Source organism: Lolium perenne, chromosome 7 (assembly GCF_019359855.2).
Source record: "Lolium perenne isolate Kyuss_39 chromosome 7, Kyuss_2.0, whole genome shotgun sequence".
NCBI lineage: Eukaryota > Viridiplantae > Streptophyta > Magnoliopsida > Poales > Poaceae > Lolium > Lolium perenne.
Window position 1 is genome coordinate 221718621 of NC_067250.2, and position 18553 is coordinate 221737173.

At 45.1% G+C, this 18553-nt stretch overlaps 4 protein-coding genes across 4 annotated transcripts; 2 read left to right on the top strand and 2 right to left on the bottom strand.

The window, feature by feature from the left end:
* The first annotated feature begins 469 nt into the window (after nucleotides 1-469).
* On the top strand, nucleotides 470-4800 carry LOC127313621 (single-strand DNA endonuclease 1). Its single transcript, XM_051344105.1, has 14 exons — nucleotides 470-660; nucleotides 758-915; nucleotides 1061-1122; nucleotides 1213-1340; nucleotides 1439-1490; nucleotides 1562-1634; nucleotides 1793-1866; nucleotides 2374-2433; nucleotides 2580-2742; nucleotides 2835-2934; nucleotides 3100-3182; nucleotides 3277-3377; nucleotides 3458-3588; nucleotides 3810-4800. Exons 1-14 carry the CDS (start codon nucleotides 593-595, stop codon nucleotides 4753-4755), a joined length of 2199 nt encoding a protein of 732 aa, XP_051200065.1. The 5' UTR covers nucleotides 470-592; the 3' UTR covers nucleotides 4756-4800.
* An 11-nt stretch (nucleotides 4801-4811) lies between these two features.
* Nucleotides 4812-6317, bottom strand: LOC127313624 (molybdate transporter 1). Its single transcript, XM_051344108.2, has one exon. The coding sequence runs from the start codon at nucleotides 6276-6278 to the stop codon at nucleotides 4884-4886; it is 1395 nt and encodes a 464-aa protein (XP_051200068.1). The 5' UTR covers nucleotides 6279-6317; the 3' UTR covers nucleotides 4812-4883.
* Nucleotides 6318-7305: 988 nt separating this feature from the next.
* LOC127313623 (uncharacterized) lies at nucleotides 7306-12275 on the bottom strand. The gene is made up of 11 exons (XM_051344107.2): nucleotides 12118-12275; nucleotides 11782-12015; nucleotides 11310-11408; nucleotides 10323-10411; nucleotides 9906-10022; nucleotides 9540-9645; nucleotides 9301-9385; nucleotides 9100-9209; nucleotides 8337-8473; nucleotides 7987-8083; nucleotides 7306-7771 (listed from the first exon to the last, which is right to left on the bottom strand). The coding sequence occupies exons 1-11, from the start codon at nucleotides 12199-12201 to the stop codon at nucleotides 7472-7474; spliced, it is 1458 nt and encodes a 485-aa protein (XP_051200067.1). The 5' UTR covers nucleotides 12202-12275; the 3' UTR covers nucleotides 7306-7471.
* Nucleotides 12276-12407: 132 nt separating this feature from the next.
* LOC127313622 (choline transporter protein 1) lies at nucleotides 12408-17520 on the top strand. The gene is made up of 10 exons (XM_051344106.2): nucleotides 12408-12727; nucleotides 13592-13950; nucleotides 14065-14210; nucleotides 14771-14954; nucleotides 15430-15503; nucleotides 15658-15771; nucleotides 15869-16225; nucleotides 16379-16639; nucleotides 16793-17020; nucleotides 17119-17520. Exons 1-10 carry the CDS (start codon nucleotides 12519-12521, stop codon nucleotides 17308-17310), a joined length of 2124 nt encoding a protein of 707 aa, XP_051200066.1. The 5' UTR covers nucleotides 12408-12518; the 3' UTR covers nucleotides 17311-17520.
* The last annotated feature ends 1033 nt before the right edge of the window (nucleotides 17521-18553 follow it).

Consider the following 18553-nt stretch of genomic DNA (forward strand, 5'->3'; position numbering starts at 1 on the left):
GAGTGAAAATGAAATAAATGGAGGGAACAACCTGTTCTGTCGTCGACAATGCGGGCCCGCTCGACGTTTCAGGCGTTTTTGTTTCGTCCGGAGTCCCGGACCGGGTCTCGGGAAGCCGGGGATGGCCTGGGCTCTCCGGATGGATTAGAGGCTAAATCCGGGAAAAAACGAGGAGTCAGGGGCGCAGCTAGACCGAATATCGTTGTCCGAATATAAAAAAAAAAGGTTACCGGAGGTCTCGTCGGGAAGACTGGAGATGCTCTAACTAGGAACGATGAAATGGAGCATTCTCAGGCCAGGCCGAGGGTTTGTGGTTGATGTATACACAATCCATCAATGAACTGAATGCGCCCTCTATGTATGTGTGGACGAAGTTTGAAAGCGTATTCTTGAATTATGTAAACTTGTGCAAGAGGCGTGCCACGCGGATCGCCGCATTCCCGAAAAATTAGGATTACCCAGAAAACAGCCGTTTTTTTCCAATTTTGAAACCCAATTGCAAATCCCCACCACCACCGGCGACCCCCCTTTCCGTCGTCGTCGCCGCCGGCGTCTCCTCCGGCTCCGGCAGTGCGGGGTGGCGGTAGAGGCCATGGGGGTCAAGAACCTGTGGGACATTCTCGACTCCTGCAAGCAGAAGCTGCCGCTCAATCACATCCAGTGAGTCCCACAACCCTCGCTCGCTTTCTCGCGTGCGTGTTCCTCCCTCCCTCACCTGCCCCCGCTGATTCCGTGTTCTCCGTGGTTGGCGGCTCAGGAACAAGAAGGTGTGCGTAGATCTCTCCTGCTGGCTCGTGCAGTTCTGTACCGCCAATCGCTCGCCGGCTTTCGTCAAGGACAAGGTCTACCTCAAGAACCTTTTCCACCGCATCCGCGCCCTCCTCGCCCTCAATTGCAGCCTCATCTTCGTCACAGGTCAATCCCGAAATATCCCTCGACTTACCTTATTAATGGATCCCCACCTAGGACTGCAAATTTAGTGAGTAGGATGGATGAAATGGGATGCCAGTTCAGGGTTTGTCATAAAATTCAGTTCTTGGATGTTCTTGTTTATCTGCAGATGGGGCAATACCTTCAATCAAGTTGGCTACTTATAGACGTAGGCTGGGATCCAGTTCTGAGGTCAGTTGTGATTTAACCAAACTCCACACTTCCTGGGATATGATGCTGCCAATTTCATTTGTGTGAACCCAGTTGCTTGATTTACTTTAGGCTAATTGTGATGAGACGAGTTCGCAACCATTGACCTCGCTGCGTCGGAATAAGAGTTCGGAATTCTCGCGCATGATTAAAGAGGCGAAGCATCTAGGGTTGGCCCTGGGCATCCCTTGCTTGGATGGGTAGATTCCTCTCTGCTCCAGTCAATCCATTAATTGATAATAGACCTGAAATTGTTGAAAATCTTCCCGTAACTGTATTCATTGGTTTTCTTTAACAGCGTGGAGGAAGCAGAAGCACAGTGTGCATTGCTAAATTTAACCTCAGTGTGTGTAAGTACAATACTTCTCCTGATCACCTGATATCATGCATGGCCACTTATTTATTCTTTATGTTATTTCAGGAAGGCTGTTTTACATCAGATTCAGATGCTTTTCTTTTTGGCGCAAGGACGGTTTACAGAGATGTTTTCATAGGTACAGCTGACCACTAAGAACTGCTGGTTTATTGAATGTTACTATAATTATAAAGAACCCTTACAGTGCGTTGTCTGCTTGTTTACTTTTCATTTCAAAGCTGTCCTATTTGTATAGCCTAAACTCTTGTGATTTGCTCATATTCTCTCTCAAATTAGGGGATGGTGGTTATGTCGTTTGCTATGAAATGGAGGACATAGAGAAAAAACTTGGTTTTGGCAGAAAATCGCTGGTATGTTTCATGACCTATCCTGCTTTAGTTGACCCTATGGGATATCTTGTAAATGATAATTTGACTCTTCCAACAAATACAATATGAACAAAAAGAACAAAATTCTGATAAATACCCCAAAGAGATGCAGCAATTATATTCGCAATGGTTCTGTTCTGTTCATCTGGCACACTAAAAGTAGATAATTTCCACATAGAGTTATTTTAGAGGTACCAAATAAAATTTCCTTTGATATTAAAAAAATTGTCGGTAAGCTAGCATGAAATGGTTTATAGTTAGCTAAAGGCCATGGGGGGTTGCACAAAAATAAAGCTGGCTAGTACCATTGTTTGCTCAGTCCGGTAAATGTTCAACAGCAATAGAATGATGCTATCTGCCCCCAATAACTAATGAAAAACTCACCTTTGTAGTATTTTACTTGTTTCTGCTTCATCAGGAGTTTTAAATTGCTTCCTAGTTTCTAGTCCTAGAATGCACAAATTTGATACGTTCTTTTGAACTTTCCAGATATCACTTGCACTGCTTCTTGGTTGTGATTATTCTAATGGAGTTCGTGGTTTTGGCCCGGTAAGTACGGAATGCATAGTGTTTATTTTTGGACATCTGACTCTGTAATACTCTATAACGAAGTACAACGTGATTGTATTGGAAGAGTTCTTATACTTAACTATCTTATACTCTATAGCCTGTAATCGTTCTCTTAAGTGCTTCAGGAAGCAGCATGTCGTCTTGTAAAGTCTGCGGGAGATGATTCCATCCTTGATCAGATTTTATCTGATGGAGTAAAAGCTACAAGAAAATGTAAAGGGAAAAAAGTTGGCATTAACCAAAACAAGGCTGGTGATGGTGACCTATGCAAAAAAACGAATACCTCTGGTAAAAAAGTTTGTAATATGTATTTCCTTAGCTATGTAGTTACATCTTACATTGTTACCACACACATAATGCACTGTATTTCTTACTTACAGAGGTTGGGATGAGCCAAGATTCTGGTGGTCAATTCCGTGAGGTAATAAACGCATTTCTGGAGCCAAAATGTCATTCAGCTGATTCCGAAAATGTTCAGAGGTAATTAATTATTGGATAAAGTACTGCTTTTTTTGGTTTATTATTTTCAGGTTCATAAAAAATGTGGAAACCTTGCTTCTTCAATTAGTTATATTCTTCTCTTCTTTTGTGTACAACATACATCGTACAATTTTCTCTTGATTATTAATATTTTTATGTCCATAGGGTATGCTGCCAACACCCATTTCGACGGTCAGAGTTCCAACAGATATGTGAGAAATATTTTGAATGGACCCCAGAGAAGACTGGTATTTGAAATCCCACCCTGTTCTGCCTGGATTTAGCAGCTATATGTCATAGGAATGTACTATCACTATTACTTATGTCCGAGTATGTCTACAGATGAATACATCCTTCCTAAGATAGCTGAGAGAGAACTTCGAAGGTTTTCAAATCTTCGCTCGACGTCTTCAGCTCTTGGGGTGAAACCAATGTTGAATGAGGTACTAGTTTTGCATGCTCAGGGCATTTCTGATGTAAACAATCTAGTTCTACTTATCAAGTCGAAGCATCTAATTTGCAGATTCCAGTACCATGCCCTGTATTGGCAATTACGAAGCAGCGAAAAGTTCATGGAAGTGAGTATTATGAGGTTTCATGGAGAAACATGTATGGGCTCCAAGCTTCAGTGGTTCCAGGGGATCTCATCAGAAGGTAGTAGTAATTTCATCCCTCCTCTCCTATACTGCAACAGCTAAGCATTTGTTTATATTCTTATCCTGTAAGAGAAGTTCAGAAGTATAAATTAGTTCTATGTTGTCGCTATTATGAGTGCTCAAATTTCAACTGTAATACACGTATCTTAATGTGCGATCATATTATTAGGAGGATTTAGTTTACTAACCTTTTGAAGGGCCCTACCCGTGCAATTACAGCGCATGCCCAGAAAAGATAACTGAGTTTTTGGAAAAGAAGGATGAAGAGAAGAAACAGAAGAGGAAAGCTAGGCCCAAGAAATCAGCACAACAAGCTGAAGTAAAAGACGTTGATGCTCGGCTCCAAGAATTGTTGCTTGGTATCGAGTCGGAGTGTGCCATGTTTCCGCCTGCAAGCAGTTGCCCTCAGACAGCAGACGAACATGCCGTGGTACCTGGCATGGATATCGTTGATCTGTCTTCTCCATCGCCGCCCCTCCGGGCATGCAAGTCCCAAAAGTTCATCGGATCAACCACAGCTACCATGAATGGGATTGATCTGCAGTGCCAGAGTCTGCTGACTGATATGACTGAGTCACAGAGTAGCACTCAGTCAAGTGATGGCTATCTTGAGTCGCAGAGTAGCACCCAGTCAAGTGATGTTCAGAATTTGGAGTCACAGATTAGCACCCAGTCCAGTGATGCTCTGAAGTTCACCCTGGACGACGACCTGATAGATCTGTCCTCGCCCCTGCCTCTGGTTGCTGATAGACCTTGCAGCTTGCAGGACTTGCCACCCTATAAAGAAGCTGAGCGAAGAGCTCTGACAGATTTAAGCAATTTCCCTGAGAAAAGCAGCATGTTGGGCGCTTTAGACGACAGACATAAAGCTGGAACCGGCAACGGCTGTGTGCCGGTGGAAGCATCGCCGCTTCATGGGGCCCAGGTTTCCAGTAGCCGAAGTAATGCACAGATTAATTCGTTGGCGGAATCAGAAGCTGGCGCCATTGATTTGTGTTCTCCTTCCCCGGCCATTGTCAACAGGAGAAGGAACGTTAAGCTTGACAAGAATGTCATAGACATTAGCGAAGCTGACAGTAGTGTTAAGTCTCCTGAAGATGATGATCACGAGAGGAAAGCGAGAGAGCTTAGATTGTTTCTGAAGAGCATTAGAGATGAACTGTAATGATATATATCTGAACACTTGATTAATCTGGTTTATCTGATCCAATTGCTGGTGTGTATTTTTAGAAATTGGAAAGCTTTCATTACGCCTGAATTGGTTACTGTACATGTATGCAGAGTTCTCATTTTTTACATGGAAGAAACTGTCCATGTCCTGAGCAGCAGCAGGCCGTGCGCCACCATGCCGCAGAGGAAGCCCAGCGCGGCGCTGGAGCCGACGAGCGAGACGGCGGTGCAGACGAGCATGACGAACGCCTCCGCCTTGGTCGACATGTCCCTGGCAGCGATGGCCAGCTCCACGCCGGCGAACAGCAGCAGCACGCCGAGCAGCCCGACCGGGAAGTTGGTGAGCACGCGCAGCACCGAGCCGCCGAGGAGCAGCCCCAGCGCCAGCTTGAGCCCGCCAAGTGCAGCCACGCACGCGCCGCTCCGGCCGCCGAACTTGTACTGCCCCGCCAGCCCGCCCGCGCCGTGGCAGCACGGCATGGCGCCGAACCAGCAGCCCACCAGGTTCATGGCGCCCATGGTCACCGACACAGACGTCGCCGACGCCTCCTTCTCCGGGAACAGGTCGCGCGTCAGCTTGCATACGGCCACCACCGAGTTGAGCACTGACAGAGGGATCTGCGGCACCGCGCCCTTGATGAACCCCTGCTTCCACGCCTCCCTCGGAATGTGCACCACCCGCATCCTCGATGGCCCAAGGCGCAGCTCTTTCACCGCCGCTGGATGCCGGATGATGGCGAACACCACGCCCAGCACGAACACGATCACCGCCGACGGGATCGCCGACGCCCAGCGACGCCTCCAGCTCCTGCGGCTGTTGTTTCCTTGTCCTCCTTCTTCTTCTTGGGCGGCGGCAATGGTGCCCGGTGCCACTTGGACTTGGTCTTCGCCGGCGCCGTTGACGAGGACGATGAAGCAAACGGCGGCGAGGGCGAGCACGAGGCCATCTAGTCCGGCCCAGGGGCGCCTCCCCGCGGACTTGCCCTTGCTGAGGTCTTGCTCGTAGCGAATGTACTTGACGGCAGCCATGGCGAAGTTGAGGCCCTGCGCGAGCTGGATGCCGCGGACGACGGGGAGCGGCACGAACCAGTAGACGAGCTTCATGAGGCGGGTGACGCCGAGGAGGAGGACGAAGGCGGCGGTGAGGATGCCGGCGGCCATGATCTCGGGGATGTCGAACGACGGGTCGGAGAGCGCGGCGGCGGCGATGGACTTCATGGGCTGGACCGGCATGGGCACGCCGTAGACGAGGCCCGTGACGGCGTTGTAGATGCCGGTGAAGATGAGCGTGGTGCCGAGGTCGAGGTGGCGGGAGAGCGACAGCGAGAGCACGATGGGGATGTAGGTGCCCAGGTCGCCCATGGCGCCGTTGAGCTCCGACCACACCGACCGGAACGTCAGGTTGCCGCGCGCCCGGCCGAGCAGCGAGGCCGGTCGCTTTGCGCCGGGGTGGAAGTCGGAGAGCGCCTCGGGGTCGGAGAGGGCGGCGGGGGTGGCCATGGCCGGCGCCGATGTCATGCTGGTCGTGGGGAACTGAGGTTGTTAGCTTAGGCACCAAATGGGGCGCAGGGTTTATAGGAGGGAGGCGTGAGCACGAGTGACGTCTGTGCTGCTTGTCGTGCTTGGTACCATCACGAAGGGAGTATTATAGATACATCAATATTTAGAAATTGGTGGAGCACGAATCTAGCTGAAAACTAGCAAAACCATTTTATTATACTGTAGATACATCAATATTTAGAAAAGTTTGAGATACTCATTTTAGACGGAGGCAGTATATGCTCGCTTGCAACTGTTGTATGTTACATGTTGACAAACTAGATAATGTAAATCTTTCTTGTACTCCTAATATATTTATGGAATGTTGAACTAGTGGCGAATAAAACAAGAAGAGATCCAAGTGCAGAGGCGCTGAGACGTGAGTTGACTGTGCTCTAGGCTATACCTACCCTAAGTGACTGCCAGTGTTACTTGGAGTACCATGTCAGTTTATGAGAGCATATAGGAGAAGAGACAACTGATGATGGCTCATTTGCACACCAAGAGGCAGGGCAGCCAAAGTCAGCGTCTGTCAGCGTGCGTACATGTACGTAGCAACTGCTTTGCTTGCTCTATTTTAGCGGCGTTTTCATCTTGGAGGAGATTGCAGATAGAGATGTCCTTGACATGTCAAAATCAAGCAACTTGAGTAAGAGAGATTGGATGATGTTGGTTGACTTTCATTTCAGGTGGTTCTCATCAACAGTCAGATGCCTACTTCCCTAGGCCAGCACTCACTGGTAGCGTCAACTCAACATATGATTTACAACTAGTGCCCACAGAGAACACATTCGATGCTAATGTTTGCCAGCCAAACAGGAGAAAGATTAATTACGAGCCATCCGCCTGTTCGCAGGCCAGATGCTTTTTCTCTTCTTTTGGTGGGTGCAAATTAGGAGAGGGAATTCTTCCTCCCAGCATGAACATCGCCTCCTGCTAATACTATGGTAGCCTAGGCATCACACATCTCAATGCGCAAACAATGAGAACGACCCCACAGCTTACATCACCCAAAAAATACTCCATATAAGATTTGTCCCTCTCATAGAAACGGATGGTTCATGTATGCGCAGCACCTACAAACAGTTCCCAGAAAAGGATGGATCCTGTAGGCCAAAGCAAACTACACTTTTCACTTCCTGGAGTTGGATTTTGGACAGAAATGTAATTAGTCAGGTTTTCGAGTTGGTGGAAAACGCGAACATATACCCAACCAAAAGAGCAACCAGGAGCACAAACAAAGCAGCTAGGATGCTGAAACTGCTGACTTGTGCTCTCCTTGAGCTATTTGGCTGTTCAGAGGGCCCATCTTTCGGACTGGGCTCAGCACGTGCACGTGACGAAGCTCCGGGTACCACATCCCAGAATGATTCTAGCATGGCGGAAGCTGCTGCGACTTCTGGTTCTAGGATTGAAGAGTCCTCCAGGTTTGTTTCCAGTGATATCACTTCCTTGCAGCGTTCTAGTGCGTCCTGCAGGTAGCACACACAAGGTGAGTCAAGCCCAACATATCCTACTATGTTCTTAGCAGTATGCCAGACAAAGCCATATGCCACCAGACTAACCAGCGAAAAAGATATAGGGGGATATAGGCATGCTATTCACGTACTCTACAAGAGTTATTATTCTGGGCTTGATAACTGAGGTCCATGGTGCATTCAAACTATAGCTAGGAGAACAAAAGTACCTTTGTTGTCTCTGATTGTTGCAGGTAGTCGCATATATAGGAGCCAGCCAACCAAGGAATCAGAATCCTTCGAGGGAATGAGAAACTATAAGGTTCTCTGTTTGCAAAAGGAAAAGATGTGATCAGTTGCGTAGAAGAAACATGCATTGCAGAGATGATCCGAATAACAAACTGCATCAGTTTAGCCTGCACGTTTTTCCACTTATAATCAAAGGAAAAAACTATGTCTGTAGTTATGATTCTGGAAATATTAATCAGAGGAGAAATGTTGGGTGTAAAACTGTAAAATATGGCAGGTGTGCTTTCCGTTCTATTCAAAACAGAAATATTGCCCAGAAGATAGCAAATACCTCAACTCGTGAAATATAACTTGTGTGGCCTTCTGAGATGGTGAATTCTCCACATGATTAGTGGTCGAGTCATCATCTACCTCATCATCATCGAGGATGATATCCAATCTGCTTCTTAGGCTCGCAACGATGTCCGCCTTAATAAGGAGGAGGATTGGTAAAAAGGCAGCATGCAATACTCTTAGTTTACTAACCATTAAAATATATTGCTTAATTCTAACAACTAATTTAAAATGACTATCTTATAAAAGAAAAAGTTAAAATGACTAGAAATAAACCAATGCAGGACCGATTTATCATGTTAACTCTTTGGAGATTCAATTCAACTATAATAAGGAGCAGTAAATACAACAGTGGCAAGTAACTTGCAGAAAAATCTAGTAACAATGAAAAGCACCAACAACATCAAAGCCTTTTTCCCAAGCAAGTAGGGGTAGGCTAACAATGAAAAGTACCACTAAGTGAAAATAAACATCTACAGTTCTACATTGCAGACACCGAATAATTATGCAGTATATATATAGTTAATAAAGGGTTCCTATTGTTAAACTTCAGTAAACTCATGAAGAATCAGATTATTAAAAATCCCAACCTAGTGTGGAAATTTCAATCGAAATGCCTATTCATTTTCACCATGACAAGTTATTTTTCAGTTGATATCCAGTCATACAATTTGCCAATTTGGTGGTTCCAAACTCAAAAAGACACATGTTATAAGAAAGTGGCAACTCAGATAACAGTGGGAATTTTATCTCATAAATACCTTCAGATCAGATATAGCTTCCGTGATAGATTCTTTTGGGCCCAAGTATGCCAATGCACTGACAGATCCAGCAAAGACAAGCAACCCAGCAACTCCCTCTAAACTGCATTCTTTAGTGTAAGCACTAACTATTAGGCTCTGAAATAATAACAAGAGAAATGAACTATATAACACAGTAAAAAACAGAATTAGGGGAGGCACCTCCGGCAGGCAAATTTGTCTTGAAAGGTACAAGAAAATCGACTTTGTGTGAACTCTCTGAAGTGATGGTCATATCATCTGACAACTAGATGAGAACATAGAGAACATTACTATAAGCTTAACTGGGTGTTATACACAAACAAGAACTTAAAGAATTCATTGTCAGTCTTTTAGGGTGATGCACATTATTGGATTTACTGCACTTCTCCAACCAAAAAGACCAAGGAGTGGTAATTTACCAGAACTCCGTCAACTAAAGCTTTGGCATTCTGCACTTCCTTTGTGAGATGACTGATTGCCTTTGACATAACTTTCTTAAAAGACTCGGCTTGAACAACATTCAACCTATGTCAATAAGCATTGTAAGTATATAATCAGTCCAGAATGAGACAGATGAAAGCCCACTACAAGGAAAAGTAACATTGCCAAATTCACGGATTTGCTACAGCACATGCGACAATAAACTGACAAGTATAGTTGTTTGTTTTGGTAATTTAATATTTAACAAAATTCAGTTCACCTAAAATGACACCCTTCTAGCTTTATGACATAAATGACACAAGGATTTCCCAGATAAGTATTAGGCAGCATTCCGAAAATAGTACCTTGTCTCAAAATTGTATGTGCATCTGAAAGTCTGAAGTGAAGTTAACAGTTTGCTAAATTTGAAGTCACATGGCCTTAAACTTCCTGATGCCATCTCACATATACGACAGGCCCACCTGTAATGGATAAAATTTCTTATGACCTGCGTGTGTATTAACTGTATTTGTTCCTTCCAGAATGGAACTGAAATCAGAATGTAGATGAGCAATGAAAATTTTACATGAGCAGTAACAATTATTGACATAAAAATTTAGGACAATCACAATAAAAGAAACCAGATACGAATTGTTGAAATCCAAGCTCGGCAGATTCCTAAAGTTTGATCAATCCAAAGTGCTAAGAAGATGCTGCCAGCCTAACACATCTACTTATTGGGGGAGAGGAAATCAAAGTAAGATAGCAAAAAAATACAGCACCTTCTCGGGCTGTAAGAGAGATGAATGAGCAGCCTCTCATCAAAGTCACTGCCGTACCAAGGAACTGCCTGAGAAACCACTCTAATTACCTGGAAAATAACATCAGTTTGATAATATGTACAATGGGATGCCCTAGAACCCCAGTACAAGGAACAACAGAATTATAAAGTAGTCACTGTATATGCCTAAAAGATCAGAAATACACTAGCCAAACAATCTAAACACATGCCAGCAGAAGGTACACCGACCCCAAAATTCAAAAAAATGAATCAAACAAGAAGTTGGTACCCATTGTTCTAAAGGTCATTATGGCATTGTAAAAGCCTGTTACAATTACAAGGTAAAGGTAGCCTACTTGTTACATTCAAGCTGACTCATTAGGCCAACATTCTTACAGCTAGGAGTGCAATCGAAACCAGCGAAAGCACACATATAAACATATAATAAGTCAGCCTTATGTTAATGTCAAGAAAGAAATTATACTAAGCTGACTTGGTGTATACTTAGAAACTTGTTTTGCGGATTGGCGGTTTGCATCCTTAGTTACAGCAAAGACCAGACCACCTAGGAAGTCGAAGGGCCAGGTAAGGGAGGATAGTTGGGCCAGTTAGGGCAGTATAGTTGGCCCAGATCAGCACATCAAATTGGTTAATTGCTGAGCTTTATTCCAAAGACAAGAGAGATAAAGCCAGCAAGAGCATGCCTATTTGTTTGACAGGCGTTAATTATTTGCTAGCATCATCTTATACTAAAAAAATTTGTTGTCAACAGAAAGTATAGCATGGAACATCTAATATGAAGCACTAACCAAACCTAATTTGTAAAAATGTTCTCCTTTCTATAGCGCTATGGGCAATAACTCAGACTTGAGTTACATTATGTCTTGTCGCAACCTTATTTTGTTGGTCGAGCAAGTTTACAACACTCAAAGGTGGTCGATCAGCCAAACAAAAGTACTAGTACAATTATTTAGGACATTATTGGTACCTGTGATAAAACAGAAGGAGAAGTCGCTTTGAATGAGCCTTCGGAAGCCCATACGTAGATACCTATGACACTCATTCCTCCAAGGAGCATCCTCGACACCTGCAGACCAGGAGAAGATTTGAGCGGCATTTTCATATACATAGTTATTCTTAGTCGAAATGACAAAAAGGTTATGCTACCCTGGAATGGGTTCGAGCAAAAGAATCAAAACATGGCTGAATTTTGAATGCAATTGACTCACATCAGACACATATTAATGGTTTGCAACACTGAGGTCTGAAACTTACAAGAGAAAATTAATGATAGAAGAATCCGGACTTTGTTGCAGACTCTGTAAGTTGAGTTTGCATCTAGGAACGAAACAGACTCTAAATTGTCAATGTTGACGAATGCTACTGCTATCCTAAAGCTTGTGATATTGGGTAATGTCAGGGGTTTGTGCAGAGTAACAAGTGATGACAGGAGACTGCACCTGTCGAGCGTGCTCGGCGACCCAATCGACATCGAACTGGAGCGTCGGCGGCGCGTCGGAAGAAGACGCGGCGCCACCCTTACCGCCTCCCTTGGACTTGGCCTTGCCAGTCGAGGGGGCGGCGGCCCGGAGGGAGCATGCGGGCTCGCCGGCGTCGGTGGGCGGCGTGGGGAGCAGGGAGTAGACGAGGGCGCGGTCGGAGGAGGCGCTGAGCTTGCCGACCACCAGCCCCACCTGCACGCAGGAATTGCCGATCAAATCAAACATCCGCTTCCACGACGGCGGCGGCCTGAGATGCAGTCGGACGAGCGCAAGGAGGGAGGAAGGCGGGGTGACCTGGGCTCGAGGGGCGCCGGAGGAGGCGACGCCTTCCTCGAAGGCCTTGATGCGCGCCTCGTCGGCGACCACCGCCTTCACCATCGCTCACCGGCGGCAGGGCGATCTGGTCTGACTGTCTGCGCCGGAGTCGTCGAGGAGCCGTCACTTCACGTGACGCAATACGCGGCCCACCGCTTTCCCTACCTCATTCACGTAAACAATATTGTCACCGTCTTCCTGGGCCAGGTTGCGTAAACTGTGCTATACGCTTTTAGCTCCGATATCACTTTCTCAGTCCCAGTGAAGAGGAAGCCGGCGGCAGCAGCACGAGCAAGCATCACTTTCCCCATTAACCCGAGGAGGAAGGAGGCAGCACTGCTCCAATCCAGAGCAGCTGAGCTGAGCTCGGGGAAGGCGCAATGCCAGGGCCCCTCGGCGCCATCATTGGCCGCCACTTCTCCGCCGGCGCCGCCGGAGCCGGAGGAGGAGGAGGAGATGACGCCGCAACCGGCGTCATTCGACACGACCGGAAGTGCCGCGACCTGCCATTCCTCGCCCTCTTCGCCGCCTTCTGGGTCGCCATGATTGTCAACTCTAGCTTCGGGTTCAACCAGGGCAACCCGCTCAGGTCGCTCTCCTTCCCCACCTTTTTCTTGCATTCTCTTGCTGCCGCTGTCGGTGCCGCTTAATTTCCATTAATTTTTGCCATTAGGGGTGACTCCTCTTGGTGAATGCGTGCCGCATATGTCTATTTCGCTCTTGTTTCATGTAGATCTTTCGAGGGCAAGTTAAGCTTTAGGGGGGCTAAAACATGATAAATGGTTCCTGCTCGTTCAGTTTTGCTCCTTTCTTCTACTCTCAGTTACAGATACTGTCTGCTCCACTATGGAGCTTCCGTAGCGCTGAATCTATGCTCAATTTGTTCCAAGTAAACCATGTACTTCCCCCCTAATTTCGGTACCCTTGCAGTAAGGAATATGGTCCTTTATAATTCTATTTTTAGCTCCCTTTTCATGTTTGCTAGTTCCAACTGAGTAGAAAACGCAAGAAGTGTTTGTTGCCTATTGTGGAGCTTTCGTCCACTCTATGCAATGCGCTCTTAGTTTCACTAATCTTAGAAATGTGGTTTTGACCAAACAAGGAGAATCCTTGCTTCCACCCTCCAATTCAGCACACACACTGAGATAGCAAATCGGTGTGGTCCTTAAAATGGTCTGTTGCTCACGTTGCCATCATTCATGTATTGCTGTTCCCATTTTTGGCACAGCTCTTTTAAGGAGCTGCAGAGATTTATTGTTGTAGTTGTCTGTTCCCACAAAGAAAGTGATGATTGTACAGGGTGAGAGTTGCGCAGCACGAAAGATTCATTTTGTTGCAAACAGTTCGTGTGCTGCTCATTTTGCGCTGTCAAAAAATATTTTTAGAATTTTTAGTGGCCTTTGTTGGCGAAGATATCCATATATTATTGATATTTTCTGCTCTGATCATGCAGGCTAACTTATGGACTAGACTACAAAGGGAACATATGTGGCAGCAAACATGCTGATCCAGATTTGAGTGAGCTGGATGTCCGTTACTGGATGAACCCCAACCAGGTGTACCAGAGTGGGCTAAAAGACAGCAAAATTGATCTAGCTGATGCTAAGTCTGTCTGCCTGATGGAATGCCCCTACCCTGCTGAAGATGGGCTGAACTTTGTCTGTGATTACCCGGAAGGTGACATACGACTCTCTGTCGATGATTGGATCGACAGGGACTATGATTACTTTGAGTACCTCACTCCAGATATGAGGAACACTTCTCTTCAGTTGCAGGGTCCATGTTACCCCATCATATTTCCAAGTATAAATGGTAAGTCTGACATGAATAGTTGAATATCAAGTCCGCGAATATTCAGCAAGATGCTGCCAGTATCTGAGGAACGCGAAGTGCATGCGCTAATTTGATCTCTTTCTGTCACCGCAGTCTACTGGAGCTGCCAGTTTATTGCACGGCCATCCAATGTCTCTCTCAAGCATTGGCAGCGGATGGGTGGTGCCAGCATTGATGAAAACATGTTAATAGACAAAACTATTCATAATACCATCAACTATAAATCTTCTGTCTTAAAGGTTTGTCTTTTTTTTGCGGGAATTAAATGTTTGTCTTTGTACTACTTGCATTGTCAGTCCATTTATATGTCTCACTAGAAATTTATTCTGCCTATCCGACAGGTCTGTCCATGTATAGGAAAAACATAGTTTTGTTCCTGAGTGAACATTGTTTTCTACAAGCTGCATAATATTAAATGTTCATACAACAAGGAAATACTAGCAGACACATGTCTTTCTGAAATAAACTATCAGCCACATGTGTTTCTAAATAAATTAGGTTAGAGTGCTGGTCTGTCATGCCAGAAGTCGCGGGTTCGTACCCCGTTTTCCCCGCCCGATCTTTCTTTCTTCCTGAGGTCATACCTCTGGCACTTTACCCTTAGTTTAACTAAGGCATATAACCCCATTCGGGTAAGAGGAGCACAGGCACATGTGATTAATATTATTTGGCTAAATTTATTAGATTCAATTGGAGAATTATGGTCCTGCAAATAAATAGATAAAAAACTGGGAGTCTTGCACATGGCTGCATGTCTATGTGTAGATTCTTGGAACTGATACCTTTTTATTTTGTGCAGAGATATGTTGCAGATATTAGGAAATCCTGGCCTGTGTTAATCGTTTGTGGGGGGTTACTCCCACTTTTTCTAGCATTGATATGGTTAGCGATGATCCGTTATTTTGTTGCTGGGATGCCATGGATAACAGTGATCCTCTTCAATGCCCTTGTAATATCCGTCACACTGTTCTTCTATATAAAAGGTAGGATGCTCCAACCGACTCGTAAGTAATAACTACTCCATCTGCTCCATAAAAGAAGGCGTATAAATTTGGTCAAAATCAAACTAGATAAAGTTTGACCAAACTTATACAAAAAATATCAATTTCTATAATATCAAATCAACCGTATTAGATACATCATGAAATAGAGTTTCATAATATACGTCTATAGTTTCGTAATTGCTGATATCTTTTCCTAAATGTTAGGTCAAACTGTACATAGTTGACTTTTGACCAAATTTATATGCCTTCTCTTATGGAATGGAGGTAGTAATAAGTACTGATACTAGTATTATACTACCCCCGTTCCGAAATGTAAGACTTTTTAGAAAGCTATTCTAAAAGGCTTATATTTCGGAACAGAGGTAATAGTTGGTAAAATGGCATCATGTGATCTTTATCAGCTCAAATTGTCTTATACATATTCTCATATATTCTGAATATTTTACGTGCTCAGCTGGCTGGATTGGCAATGATCCCTTAACTGTTGTAATCGGTCCCAGTGATCCATATGTCAGCATAGGTGGACGGGTATGTTTGTGCCTCCTATTGATATTACCTTCTGATCCATAATAAGTGTCGTGGTTTTAGTTCAAATTTGACTAGAAATGAACTAAAACCATGATAGCTATTATGGATCGGAGGGAGTAGCTTCTTGTTATCTCACCGTTCATCTTTTTGTCAGGAAATAACCCACCTTCGTTTTGCTGCTGTATTGATGACAGTAGTAATGATCATTGCCTTATTGACTTCAATAGCTATAGTTCGGCGTATACTGAAAGCGACATCCGTCCTTAAGGTGCGTATGGTGCTGAATCCACTGGCTTCACATGCACACTGTTTCCCTCAATAAGCTTTGTATTTTCTGAGCACTCATCAGTATGAATTGGATGTAGGTGGCTGCAAAGGTCATTGGTGAAGTCAAGGAACTCATTATTTTTCCGGTCGTACCATATTTCGCCCTTGCTATCATCTATATGTTCTGGTTTGCAGCCACACTATATCTTTTCAGCTCTGGTCAAGTTTTACAAAATGATTGCAAAGCAAACTGCTGTACGTTTGATCTAAAGCTGGGAAAGGTGAATTGCGACAATTGTTGTGGGTACAGTGTCCATTACACCCCTCATATTGGCATTGCCATTTTTTTCCACCTGTTTGGCTGTTACTGGGCAACACAATTCTTCATCGCATGCTCTTCAACTGTAATTGCTGGATCAGTTGCTTCGTACTACTGGGCACGTGGTGAAATGTCGGTAAGTACCACACAAATCTTTCTCTGGCAAATAATAATAGACGTGAACTTCCCAGAGATGTTCATCACCTAGAACTAGTTAAGTATTTTTCTAGATAACACTAGAAGGTACTACTTCCTTTGACTGATTGTGCAGCACAATGTTGTTATGCAGCATGACATAACGTTTCATACTGTGGTGTCTTCCCTGAAGCGCTTGCTGCGCTACAGTCTTGGATCTGTGGCTCTAGGTTCACTGATCGTGTCCATCGTAGAGTGGGTGCAGTCGATACTTAAATCACTACGCCGTAGGCTGAAAACGGTTGATTCAGCTGGTGAAAGCAGCTTCCAGAAGACAGTGTCATCTTCGTCTAACTGCTGCTTGGGCTGCATAGACTGGACCATCAAATCAGTGAACCGGAATGCTTATATTGTGGTAAGTATCAGTGGTTATCCTACATGTTTCCTTCTTAACTGTGTATGTTATCTTCGTGACGGTATATGTGCTGCTTTAGTTTCCCTTGTTAGTCTGGCTTGTGTAGCTGTGAGATACAAATGGGTGTCTCACCATTGTGAATGGCTAGTGCAGATTGCCACTACAGGGAAGGGATTCTGCAAAGCTTCTGAGCTCGCGACCGGGTTGATAATGAACAACATACTGCGCATCGGACAAGTGAACGTCATAGGGGACGTGATCCTCTTCCTGGGAAAGCTGTGTGTGAGCCTGTTCAGCGCGCTCTTCGCGTTCCTGATGCTGGACAACCACAAGTACAGGTCTGCTCACAACAAGATATCATCTCCACTCTTCCCTGTGCTGGTAAGCAAGTTGTATCATTTCGAAACACGGTCGAACACAGCATTCATCTTTGATGAATACATACGTATCCGAAGTTAACTAATCGGCGGCGTTTGCAGTTGTGCTGGGCGCTTGGTTACGTGGTGGCTCAGCTTTTCTTCGGGGTGGTGGAGGTGTCGGTCGAGACGATAATCATGTCGTTCTGCCAGGATGCAGAGGAGCACGATGGGGAGGCTCAGTATGCGCCCCCTCTCCTAATGGAGACGCTGGGTGACCCAAGCCAGCTACAGAGACTCACGCAGGGACCTTGATGAAGCTTTCTTCCCATCATTGATTTTAGTAGTGTTATTACGGTAGTTCAGTATGATGTAACAGTTGTTTGGCCTGTGCTGTTGGGTGATTAATTGACTTATGACTATTGAATCTTGGTGATGACTGACATTTTTAGCGACAGATGGAGAAGTCTCTACTGGATGATGTAACCAAGATGGAAAAGTCCAGTGGGTGATGTTTGTTTTTGATGCGTGGTTATGTTCACAATTCAACCGCCAACATATATCAGAATGATAATTCTGATAGCCGCACTGTTCGGTACTGGCAGTTGTAGCCATGACCAGCAAGTAAGGCAGTTGGATTCCTTGTCGTAAGAAAATCGGACTTGCCTTGTCGTACGTGAAGCAATTCCGAGTAAGGGAATGGCCTGCGTTCCTCCCTATCCAAAACTTGCTACTTTTGCTGCACAGTGCACATACGACGAATTTTCAGTGATGATTGATGATCATGTGACGTAAGGGCATCTCCAACCGAAAGACGCATATGGGACGACTAAAAGTGGTCGCATATGGGACGACTAAAAGTGGTCACGAGCGTTCATTTGCGTAGCCTCGCGGACATATTTTGTCCGCGTGTTTGTTTGCGTTTGGATGTGCTTTCAGCAGGGCGACCTATTTTTAGATTTACAATATATTTAGAAAGCATAGAAAGTACTACATTTAAACTATACAAAGTAGTTGTAGAAGCCTAGACTACTTGCTGCCTAACGGGCTGGCCCCGTCGTTGCGTTTCTCCCTCGTCTGCTTCTCTACCGCTTGTCGTGCGGCCGCTAGGGCTCGGTGCGCCGCCGCGTCCTCTAGCAGGCACTGCCGCAGCCTCGCGTTGGTGGCATCGTCCTTAAGCGTCTCGAAGGACTCGACTAACGTCCTCTGCTCCGCCGTCTTCTCCTCCGGGGTAGGCGCATCAGGGTCATCGGAAGACCATCAGGGTCATCAAGGATCTCAATTGGTGGGATATTCGTAGTTTTAACCACGATAGATACAATTTTTGGAGCTATATTTTAATTGCTATGTCATCTTTTTATGCGCTATATTTTTATTGCTTCATATGCTATGTGTTGTTCTTGGAGCGTCTCTATTTTTGTTTTTAGTTTAGTTTAGTTTTGTTTGTTGTAGCATATGTTGGATCCCGACACATTTGTTTTGAAGAAAAACCCGCTCCGTTTTAATTGCATAGAGCGCTCTAGTTTTCGCACTTATTGTTCTTTGAGTGTTCTAGCTT